A 12,523-nucleotide genomic window follows, 5' to 3' on the forward strand; every position below is an offset into this window, starting at 1 on the left:
CTTTTCTGGTTCCATACAAATTTTAGGATTATTTGTTCCATTTCTTTGAAAAAAGTGGATGGTATTTTGATGGGGATTGCATTGAATGTGTAGATTGCTCTAGGTAGCATTGACAGCTTCACAATATTTGTTCTTCCAATCCATGAGCATGGAACGTTTTTCCATTTCTTTGTGTCTTCCTCAATTTCTTTCATGAGTATTTTATAGTTTTCTGAGTACAGATCCTTAGTCTCTTTGGTTAGATTTATTCTTAGGTATCTTATGGTTTTGGGTGCAATTGTAAATGGGATCGACTCCTTAATTTCTCTTTCTTCTGTCTTGTTGTTGGTGTATAGGAATGCCACTGACTTCTGTGCATTGATTTTATATCCTGCCACTTTACTGAATTCCTGTATGAGTTCTAGCAGTTTTGGGGTGGAGTCTTTGGGGTTTCCCACATAAAGTATCATATCATCTGCACAGAGTGAGAGTTTGACTTCTTTGCCGATTCAGATGCCTTTTATTTCTTTTTGTTGTCTGATTGCTGTGGCTAGGACTTCCAATACTATGTTGAATAGCAGTGGTGATAGGGGACATCCCTGCCGCGTTCCTGACCTTACGGGAAAAGCTCTCAGTTTTTCCCCATTGAGAATGATATTCGCTGTAGGTTTTTCATAGATGGCTTTTATGATATTGAGGTATGTACCCTCTATGCCTATACTCTGAAGAGTTTTGATCAAGAAAGGATGCTGTGGGGCGCCTGGGTGGCTCAGTCGTTAAGCGTCTGCCTTCGGCTCAGGTCATGATCCCGGGGTCCTGGGATCGAGTCCCACATCGGGCTCCCTGCTCCGCGGGAAGCCTGCTTCTCCCTCTCCCACTCCCCCTGCTTGTGTTCCTGCTCTCGCTATCTCTCTCTCTGTCATATAAATAAATAAAATCTTAAAAAAAAAAAAAAAAAGGATGCTGTACTTTGTCAAAAGCTTTTTCTGCATCTATTGAGAGGATCATATGATTCTTGTTCTTTCTTTTGTTAATGTATTGTATCGCATTGATTGATTTGCGGATGTTGAACCAACCTTGCAGCCCAGGGATAAATCCCACTTGGTCATGGTGAATAATCCTTTTAATGTACTGTTGGATCCTATTGGCTAGTATTTTGGTGAGAATTTTTGCATCCATGTTCATCAGGGATATTGGTCTGTAATTCTCCTTTTTGATGGGGTCCTTGTCTGGTTTTGGGATCAAGGTAATGCTGGCCTCATAAAATGAGTTTGGAAGTTTTCCTTCCATTTCTATTTTTTGGAACAGTTTCAGAAGAATAGGTATTAATTCTTCTTGAAATGTTTGGTAGAATTCCCCTGGGAAGCCATCTGGCCCTGGGCTTTTGTTTTTTGGGAGATTTTTGATGACTGCTTCAATTTCCTTAGTGGTTATAGGTCTGTTCAGGTTTTCTATTTCTTCCTGGTTCAGTTTTGGTAGTTGATACATCTCTAGGAATGCATCCATTTCTTCCAGGTTATCTAATTTGCTGGCATAGAGTTGCTCATAATATGTTCTTAAAATTGTTTGTATTTCTTTGGTGTTGGTTGTGATCTCTCCTCTTTCACTCATGATTTTGTTGATTTGGGTCATTTCTCTTTTCTTTTTGATAAGTCTGGCCAGGGGTTTATCAATCTTGTTAATTCTTTCAAAGAACCAGCTCCTAGTTTCGTTGATCTGTTCTACTGTTCTTTTGGTTTCTATTCATTGATTTCTGCTCTGATCTTTATTATTTCTCCTCTCCTGCTGGGTTTAGGCTTTATTTGCTGTTCTTTCTCCAGCTCCTTTAGGTGTAGGGTTAGGTTGTGTATTTGAGACCTTTCTTGTTTCTTGAGAAAGGCTTGTATTGCTATATACTTTCCTCTTAAGACTGCCTTTGCTGCATCCCAAAGATTTTGAATAGTTGTGTTTTCATTTTCATTGGTTTCCATGTATTTTTTAATTCTTCTTTAATTTCCTGGTTGACCAATTCATTCTTTAGTAGGATGTTCTTTAGCCTCCATGTATTTGAGCTCTTTCCAACTTTCCTCTTGTGATTGAGTTCTAGTTTCAAAGCATTGTGGTCTGAAAATATGCAGGGAATGATCCCAATCTTTTGGTACCGGTTGAGACTTGATTTGTGACCTAGGATGTGATCTATTCTGGAGAATGTTCCATGGGGACTAGAGAAGAATGTGTATTCCGTTGCTTTGGGATGGAATGTTCTGAATATGTCTGTGAAGTCCATTTGGTCCAGTGTGTCATTTAAAGTCTTTATTTCCTTGTTGATCTTTTGCTTAGACGATCTGTCCATTTCAGTGAGGGGGGTGTTAAAGTCCCCCACTATTATTGTATTGTTGTCGATGTATTTCTTTGCTTTTGTTATTAATTGGCTGCTCCCATGTTAGGGGCAGAGATATTTACAATTGTTAGATCTTCTTGTTGGATAGACCCTTTAAGTAGGATATAATGTCCTTCCTCATCTCTTATTACAGTCTTTGGTTTAAAATCTAATTTGTCTGATAGAAGGATTGCCACCCCAGCTTTCTTTTGGTGTCCATTAGCATGGTAAATGGTTTTCCACCCCCTCACTTTAAATCTGGGGGTGTCTTTGGTTCTAAAATGAGTCTCTTGTAGACAGCATATTGATGGGTCTTGTTTTTTAATCCAGTCTGATAGCCTGTGTCTTTTGATTGGGGCATTTAGTCCATTTACATTCAGGGTAACTATTGAAAGATATGAATTTAGTGCCATTGTATTGCCTGTAAGGTGACTGTTACCGTATATTGTCTGTGTTCCTTTCTAGTCTATGTTGCTTTTAGGGTCTCTCTTTGCTTAGAGGACCCCTTTCAATATTTCTTGTAGGGCTGGTTTTGTGTTTGCAAATTCCTTTAGTTTTTGTTTGTCCTGGAAGCTTTTTATCTCTCCTTCAATTTTCAATGACAGCCTAGCTGGATATAGTATTCTTGGCTGCATATTTTTCTCATTTAGTGCTCTGAATATATCCTGCCAGTCCTTTCTGGCCTGCCAGGTCTCTGTGGATAGGTCTGTTGCCAATCTAATGTTTCTACCATTGTAGGTTACAGATCTCTTCTCCTGAGCTGCTTTCAGGATTTTCTCTTTGTCTATGAGACTCGTAAGTTTTACTATTAGATGTCGGGGTGTTGACCTATTTTTATTGATTTTGAGAGGGGTTCTCTGTGCTTCCTGGATTTTGATGCCTGTTTCCTTCCCCAAATTAGGGAAGTTCTCTGCTATAATTTGCTCCATTATACCTTCTGCCCCCCTCTCTCTTTCTTCTTCTTCTGGGATCCCAATTATTCTAATGTTGTTTCGTCTTATGGTATCGCTTATCTCTCGAATTCTGCCCTCATGATCCAGTAGTTGTTTATCTCTCTTTTTCTCAGCTTCTTTATTTTCCATCATTTCATCTTCTATATTACTGATTCTCTCTTCTGCCTCATTTATTCTAGCACTTAGCGCCCCCGTATTTGATTGCACCTCATTAATAGCCTTTTTGATTTCTACTTGGTTAGATTTTAGTTCTTTTACTTCTCCAGAAAGGGTTTCTCTAATAACCTCCATATTTTTTTCAAGCCCAGCTAGTATCTTTAAAATGATGATTCTGAACTCTAGATCTGACATCGTACTAATGTCCATATTGAGTAGGTCCCTGGCAGTCAGTACTACCTCTTGTTCTTTTTGTTGAGGTGATTTTTTCCGTCTTGTTATTTTGTGCAGAGGAGAATAGATTAATGAAAGAACAAAATGCTAGCAGAGTAACAACGTCCCCAGAAAATATACTCTAAACAAATCAGAAAAGACCTGAAGCAGTGGGAAAAGAAAGGGAAAGAGAGAAAAAAGAAAAAGAAAAAAAAAGAAAAAGATAAAGATAAAGATAAAAACAAAAACAAACAAAACAACAACAACAACAACAACAAAAAACCAGAATGTGATCAAATATGATCAGGCTGGTATATAGATCAGTGCCACACACTAGATTTGGGGTGTATTTTGGTCTGTTAGACCTCCCAAGGTGCCTCCCAAAGTGCCTCCCAAAATTTTAAAGAAAGAAAAACTTATATATGTACAAAAATAAGGGTTGATATGATGAAGGGATGGAATATGACTGTAAAGATGGAAAGTATAAAAAATTTTATAAAAGGAATTGATAAGACGTTGTTTGAAGAAAGAAAGAAGAGGATTTAAAAAAAGCAAAAAGAAAAAAAAGGGAGAGAATGTGATCAGGCAGGGGAGTAGAAAAAACCATATACTAGAGATTTAGGGTATATTTTGATCTGTTAGAAGAAACTATCTCAAAATTTTAAAGAGAGAACAACTTATATATATATGCCAAAAATATGGATAACTACTATGAAGGGATAGAATATGACTCCAAAAATGAAAAATAAAAATGTTTTTTAAAAAAGGGATTGATAAGATGTTGGTTGAAAAAGGGAAAAAGAAAAATTAAAAAAAAGAAAAAAAGACAGTTAAAAAAAAATTAACTTTGAATGACTAAAGAATCCCAAAGCCATGAACTCTATGTGCAGTAGTCCCCTAGCGCTGGAGTTCTGCCGTTCTCATTGATCGGTAAACTTGGTCTTGGCTGGCTGTTCTCGCTGATCTTCTGGGGAGGGGCCTGTTGCCGTGGTTTCCAAATGTCTTGCCGGAGGCGGAATTGCCCCGCCCTTGCCCCCTCCCGGCTAAGTAATCTGCTCGGGTTTGCTCTCCGGGGCTTTTGTTCCCTGCGAGCTTTCCGTACAGCTTTGGAGGCGGAGAGTGAAAATGGTGGCCTCCCAATCTCCGCCCCGGAGGAGCCGAGAACTCGGGCCCCGCTCCTCAGGGAGCCCCCAGAGAAAAGCCGCCAGTCACTCCCGTCTCCCCGGTCTCCGGCCGCACTCCGTGCTCACCTGGCCTGTGACCGCGCGTTTCTATCTCTGGCACCCGACCCCGGGTGCAGTCTCCAAACCCAGCAGATCCCTGCGGTGCACTCCCGCGTGGCTCCCCCCGGGGGAGGAAGGTGAGTCTCCCCGGACCTGCCACTTGTTGGGTCCCTGCTGGAGGAGCAGCGGCCCGACTGTGCCGCGGATCACGGTTTATGGCAACCCTGAGCTGAGAGCCCGCGCCTCGGCTCCGTCTCTGCAGCGGGCTTCCCTGCTCCGATACCTGGGAGCTCTGCCACGCTCAGGCACCCCCAGTCTTTCTGTGACCCCGAGGGTCCTGAGACCACACTGTCCCGGAGGGTTCCACCCCCCGCTTAGCCACCAGAGTGTCGTCCCTCAGCGGAGCAGACTTTTAAAAGTCCCGATTTTGTGCTCCGTGGTTCTATCACTTGCCAGAAGCGCCGACGGAGGCCCCTCCCCCGCCGTCTATCCTCCCGAATATCGCCTGGATTCACTTCTCCGCACGTCCTACCTTCCAGAAAGTGGTCGCTTTTCTGTTCAGAGAGTTGTTGCTCTTCTTTTCTTCAATCTCCTGTTGAGTTCGTAGGTGTTCAGAATGGTTTGACCCCTATCCAGCTGAATTCCTGAGAGGAGACAAAATCCAGGTCTCCTACTCCTCCGCCATCTTGCTCCGCCCCTGATATATTTGTTTCTTATGATGACATCAAATTGAACTTGTTTATTAGTTGTTGTTATTGTTGTTGCTTTAACGAGGAACAAAAGTGGCAGGTAATTGGAAAATCAACCAATATCAAACGATTGTATCTTATAAAGCAGGAGAAGAATGTAAAATAGCAGTGCTAAATTTTAGGCACATCTTTTTTTTTTTTTTTCATGAACATTGGGGGGGCGCTTGGGTGGCTCAGTCATTAAGTGTCTGCCTTCGGCTCAGGTCATGATCCCAGGGTCTTGGGATCGAGTCCCGCATCGGGCTCCCTGCTTGGTGGGAAGCCTGCTACTCCTTCTCCCACTCCCCCTGCTTGTGTTCCCTCTCTCGCTGTGTCTCTCTCTGTCAAATAAATAAATAAAATCTTTAAAAAAAAAGAACATTGGTCTTTATTTTTGCTGAATTATTCTTTAAAACATTTTTTATTAAAATCATAAATTTAAATAGTTGCAAAATTCCAACATTTTATCAATACTGACCATATTGAATGGCCATATTATTTGATACTCATCATATATTTTTATTTTTTTTATTTTATTTTATTATGTTATGTTGATTACCATACATTACATCATTAGTTTTTGATGTAGTGTTCCATGATTCATTGTTTGTGTATAACACCCAGTACTCCATTCAGTATGTGCCCCCTCTTTAATACCCATCACCAGATTAACCCATCCCCCCACCCCCCTCCCCTCTAGAACCCTCAGTTTGTTTTTCAGAGTCCATAGTCTCTCATGGTTCGTCTCCCCCTCCGATTTCCCCCCTCATTTTTCCCTTCCTACTCTAATGTCCTCCATGCTATTCCTTATGTTCCACAAATAAGTGAAACCATATGATAATTGACTTTCTCTGCTTGACTTATTTCACTTAGCATAATCTCCTCCAGTCCCATCCATGTTGATGCAAAAATTGGGGATTCGTCCTTTCTGATGGCTGAGTAATATTCCATTGTATATATGGACCACATCTTCTTTATCCATTCATCTGTTGAAGGGCATCTTGGCTCTTTCCACAGTTTGGCTATTGTGGACATTGCTGCTATGAACATTGGGGTGCATATGGCCCTTCTTTTCACTACATCTGTGTCTTTGGGGTAAATACCCAGGAGTACAATTGCTGGGTCATAGGGTAGCTCTATTTTTAATTTTTTGAGGAATCTCCACACTGTTTTCCAAAGTGGCTGCACCAGCTTGCATTCCTGCCAACAGTGTAAGACGGTTCCCCTTTCTCCACCTCTCCAACATTTGTTGTTTCTTGCCTTGTCAATTTAGGAAAATCTTAATTATTTTAAAAGTGAGATAGGTAATTTTATACTCAAACAAGTGAGAACAACTACAATAATGCATTATATAATAAAGATGTTTATAAAATTGGTTGATAAATTAACATTGATCACTGTCTAGCATAGGAAATAGTTGTGGAGCTGGAGCCGTTTATTGGTTTGATTTTTAAATGGGCAAAAACCCATCCCAGGTTCTGACCTCCTCTTCTGTAATAAGCATAAACGTTAATATGAAACCACACAGTCTTTTTACTATTTATTCTAAGAATATTCTATTATTCTTCAGAGGAAGAAACTGCTCTTGATGGTGCTGTTGCAGAATACAGAAGAGAAAAGCAAAAGTATGAAGCTCTGAGGAAGCAACAGGCAAAGAAAGGAACTTCTCGGGAAGACCAGGTAACTTCATAAGCCTAAATCCATAGGTAATGCATTGCCTTTTAATTGTCTTTAGGTGTTCCTAATGAAGCCTAATTTGATTATACGTCAGAAAAACACTACCTCTTAAAAATGAAGAAAGACCTATTCGTACAGGAAGGGGTGACAAGAACCTTGGCCACTCCTGTTTTTTCCAGACATTATAGGCAAAAAGCCTAAAACTTGCAGGTTTCAACTTTGTACTCTCATATCAAGCACAGGAACCTTATAAAGCCACATATTCTCAGATAGCCAGGTAGAACCTCTAAGTAAATATTATGAAATGGAGAAGTGGTGATTATAAATGATGAAGAGATCTCTTCTAGCACAGCATCTCGCATGCTGACTAGCCAGTGCTGCTCGAAATTGTACACTGCCTGTAAATAAGGCATTTGGTCCACTAGTTGACTTCTGTTGTCAATAATATTACAGGACTCTGCTTGTTTCAAATAATTTCCGAATTTTTAAGAACTAATAAAAGAAGACTGTTAGAAATAAGAATAAAAAGAGATAGCTCAACAATCTGAAAGTCAATTTTACACACCATGCCACACTTGGCATTTAATAAAGTAAGTATCTTCAGCAGGCATTCATGATGAAAAGCTAGGGGGAAGACCAGAATCATTTATTTTTGGTGCTGCCATATATATCTATTTGAAAACATGCATTTTAGGTGTATAAATAAAATAGGCAAAATAAAAGTATATTAAAAAGCGCAAGTCTAGGGCGCCTGGCTGGCTCAGTCGTTAAGCGTCTGCCTTCGGCTCAGGTCATGATCCCAGGGTCCTGGGATCGAGCCCCACATCGGGCTCCCTCCTCGGCGGGAAGCCTGCTTCTCCCTCTCCCACTCCCCCTGCTTGTGTTCCTGCTCTCGCTATCTGTCTCTGTCAAATAAATAAATAAAATATTAAAAAAAAAAAAAAGCCCAAGTCTACTTGAATAAATTAATATAATCAGGGACTACATTATAAATGACACCTAATTACTGGTAAAGAAGGATCATGCATCAGTACTTAGCATGAAAATAATCATAAGGAAAGTTCCACAAAAAGTCAGGTACAGGGAATTGTAATTATAGAGAACGAATTTGAGCAATTTTCAAAAGAAATGGCACATCAAATGAAATTAAGAAAAAGTACATTATTAACTTGTTTTCATGGAGTCACAATGAATAGCAACTGTAGTCAATATACTACCAAAGATGCCCTAAGGCTCACTCTTATTCATGCACTCTTCTTTTTTGCCTCCTAGCAAATAATTATTAAGAACCATGTACTAATCAGTGTATTTGGTGGTAAACAAGGTGGACACACATCTGTCCTCTCTGAGCTATTAGGGAAAAGAGCCAAGTAAGTAATACCAATAAAAGAGGATGAGCATTATGACAGGTTAAGTACAGGGAACTATGGAAAGGTCTAATAGTAGGAGCTAACACGGCCTAAGAATCTGGGAAGGCCTCCCTGAGAAAGTGATTGGTCAGTTGAACTGTGAAGGCTAAAGAGGAGATAGGTAGCCAGACAAAAGGAAGAGTATATGAAAAATATTTGATGTCTTTGCAAACTATATGTTAAATATGACTGTAACATAAACTAAGAGAAAGATGAAGCTAGAGAGGAAAGCAGAAGCCAACTCATGCAAGGCATTTTTGAGCCATATTAAGAAATTTATATGGACCCTAAGGGCAGTGGGAGCCATTGAAAGAAGGAAGTGACATGATCTCATTTGCAGTTTAGGAAGATCCCTCCAACCTGGCTGCAGTATAGAAAGTATACTGAACCAGGACAGGACTAGAGGTGCAGAGGCCAGCTGAAGAGACTCTTCTGTGTGGATACACGTGCACAGTCTGCGAAGGAAGGGCCTCTTTGAAAGAGTTTCCTCCTGCTAGGAAGGCTCTCACCATGCTGAAGAGCCATGCTATAAGTGGTTGGCCATTCATTCCTTCAGCAAAAACCAGAAGACTGACTCCCCTGTAGATGCCAAACAGAAATGTCCCTATGCAAATCCTATCTTCTTTTTTTTTTTTTTAATTTTGTTTATTTACTTGAGAGAGAGAGAGCAAGCGAGAGAGAGAGCATGAGCAGGGGGGAAGGGGAGAGGGAGAGGGAGAAGCAGACTCCCTGCTAAGGCGGGAGCCTGACACAGGGCTCTATCCCAGGACCCTGGGATCATGACCCGAACTGAAGGCAGACACTTAACCAACTGAGCCACCCAGGTGCCCCCAAATCCTATCTTCTTTACTCTATGTTGTGCCCCATTATTTTTGTGATGTTTGCTTTTCTGCCTAGTGTCTTCCCTTGCCTTTAGAATGCAACTACAGAAAGTCCAATCTTGATTACAGGAGAAGCTAAGAAAGGCCAAGAGGATGTTTTTTGTTTGTTACAGTCCCCCTTCTCTGAGCAAATGCCAGTAGCAGGTTAATTGGATCTAAAAACAGACTGCCTTGCCACTTTTTCAACTCAAGGAAAAAGATCCAGGTCTAGGGTAATTTTCTAGGAAGCTTTTATTTTTTTTTTAAAGATTTATTTGTTTATTTATTTGAGACAGAGAGAATGAAAGAGACAGAGAGCACATGAGAGGGGGGAGGGTCAGAGGGAGAAGCAGACTCCCTGCCGAGCAGGGAGCCCGATGCGGGACTTGATCCCAGGACTCCAGGATCATGACCTGAGCCGAAGGCAGTTGCCCAACCACCTGAGCCACCCAGGCGCCCCTCTAGGAAGCTTTTAAATTTGATTCCACTAAGAAGTCTCCTTTGTTTTCATTTTTCTTTCTGCCTTCAGAAAAGACATTTCCAAGTGTACAAAGGTTCACCATTAAAAATTGATGGGGCTGAGGTGCCTGGGTGGCTCAGTCTGTTAAGTACATGATCCCAGGGTCCTGGGATTGAGCCCCTGGTTGGGCTCACTGCTCAGCAGGGAGTCTGCTTCTCCCTCTACCCCTTCCCCTCCCCCTGCTCATGCTCTCACACTCTCTCTCCCTCTCTCTCAAATAAATAAATAAAATCTTTTAAAAAAATTGATGGGGTTTACTTTAAGCTATAGGTATAGAAATATGCATATGCAGATATATTTTATATAATATATATATAGATATTATAAACTCATACACATATACACAACAACACCTAAAAAGCCTTGAAGGATATTTACCAAAATGTTATTCTTAGTGGTGGGACAATAGATATTTTTGTTTTGCTTCTTCTTGTTTTCTAGTATCTCTAAATTAACCTTTTTCTTATTATAAAGCAAATACAATAAACGTTTGTAAGCACAATGGTTTTTTTAATGAATGAGGTTTATTTATTTTTTTTAAAGATTTTATTTATTTATTTATTTGAGAGAGAGAGAGAAACAGCACGAGAGGGGAGAGGGTCAGAGGGAGAAGCAGACTCCCCGCTCAGCTGGGAGCCCGATGTGGGACTCGATCCCAGGACTCCGGGACCATGACCCGAGCCGAAGGCAGTCGCTTAACCAACTGAGCCACCCAGGCGCCCAATGAATGAGGTTTAAAAACAAGGGATGCCTTCTTTATCTGTTAACACTGTTGAAGAGCTTAGTCTTTTAATTACTACTCTGGAAACAGATAAAATATCTAAACCCTAATGGACTAGGCAGCCCTCAGAATGCCTATGAGGATATTCTGTAGGAATTTATAGTGTTTCCCCAAAACTCATCTCATTCAGCAGCTATGGCAATGTGTATATTTTCATCTGTTGTCCATGTGCGCATTAAATTTTGCAGAACTTATAAAACATATAAGGTGCTTTTACTGTCATTTTTTGGCAATAACTGCCTTTGATTCTTGCACCACCTGTCTTTACTGCGCTTAAGTTCTAGACCTACCAAAATCTACTTAATTTTTTCAAGAACTATGGTCTTAAGGGTATTTCCTAGATAAATTACAGAGCCTAGCAATTTATTATGATTCCTTATTATACTTGTTATTCACATACCGAATTATTATACCTCTTTTTCCTTATGAAATATGACTATTTTAGTACTAAATTCAGTATGTCAGTATCTTAATTAGACATTTGATTTTTTAGACAGGTAGTACTTCACCCCATTTCACAATTACATACTTTTTTAAACTGTAGGATAAAAAAAATTTTTTCCAACTTTGGTTCTCTGCTCAAATTCGGAGTCAACTGTTAAGTTACAGCCAGGGGGACAATGTGATTACAAAATTGTAGGCACTTGTTGTTTGTTACCCACAAAGGACACAGGAGACAAACACAAATCAGAGAAATGGCCCCCCTTTTCTTTAAACCTACTGAACCATGGTGTTTATGCCCCACTTCTTATACTTAACAATAGAATGTAATACTTCGCGAATATAATTTTTATAATAGTGTAATGGCATAGTCACTGTTTTTTAGCAAATTTAGCTAGTTCATGATTGATAGACATTTTAACATGTTTCCATTCTTCACTTGTATGAGTACCGCTGCAGTATACATCTTTTGCATAAACCATTTTGTTTCACATAATTTTCTTCATGTATTCCCAGGATTGAAGTGATTGAATCAAAGGGAATGAGCATCTTAAAGTTTCTGATAAATATAAAGAGCTTTCTAAAAATATTACTCCCATTTACCCATCTTCCAACAGTTAATGTGTTCATTCATTTTACCGTCCTTAACAATGAACTTTTTAAGTTTTTGGAAATTTGTTCAGTGACAAATAGTGTTTGTTATTGGTGTTTTATTTTTAATTTCACATATTTTAGTAAAATACATCCTTTTCTTATGGGCATTAAAAATTAGCCATTAACAAGCATGCCTTTTATTGTTTAAGTATCTTTTATATAAGCAAATTTGTGTTCCCCAAAGCAGAAAACAGTCACCAATGTCTGAGGGAAAAGGTCAGTGCAAATGCAAACAAGGCAATGTCAAGGTTTGTGAATATCAGTCACTGTTGCAGTTTTATTATTTTCCTTCAAGATTAAAAATTTAAGTGCTTTATGTGTTAGTGTTTCACATTTTATTTTCTCCCAAACTTCAGTGTTTCTTGTAAAATTATGTTTATCCTTATCAGAAAACTTAGCAATGTAACTGTTATTCCAGACCCTGGCGCTGCTGAACCAGTTTAAATCTAAACTCACTCAAGCAATTGCTGAAACTCCTGAGAATGACGTTTCTGAAGCAGAAGTAGAAGATGACGAAGGATGGTAAGGGCTTTGACTCCTCTGTATTAACCGTGAACAAACAGGCTCAGA

The 12,523-nt window shown here is 39.7% G+C and overlaps 1 protein-coding gene across 1 annotated transcript in view; it reads left to right on the forward strand.

Moving 5' to 3' along the window:
- Positions 1 to 12,523, forward strand: part of CWC27 (CWC27 spliceosome associated cyclophilin) — a 199,771-nt gene that overhangs the window by 159,005 nt on the left and 28,243 nt on the right. Inside the window, exons 12-13 of the mRNA XM_035014517.1 lie at positions 7,182 to 7,291; positions 12,372 to 12,475. Of these exons, the coding sequence (XP_034870408.1) occupies positions 7,182 to 7,291; positions 12,372 to 12,475 (214 nt within the window). The remainder of the gene's footprint in view (positions 1 to 7,181; positions 7,292 to 12,371; positions 12,476 to 12,523) is intronic.

Source organism: Mirounga leonina, unplaced genomic scaffold, assembly GCF_011800145.1.
Source record: "Mirounga leonina isolate KUSES-001 unplaced genomic scaffold, KU_Mleo_1.0 Mir_168, whole genome shotgun sequence".
Taxonomy (NCBI): Eukaryota; Metazoa; Chordata; class Mammalia; order Carnivora; family Phocidae; genus Mirounga; species Mirounga leonina.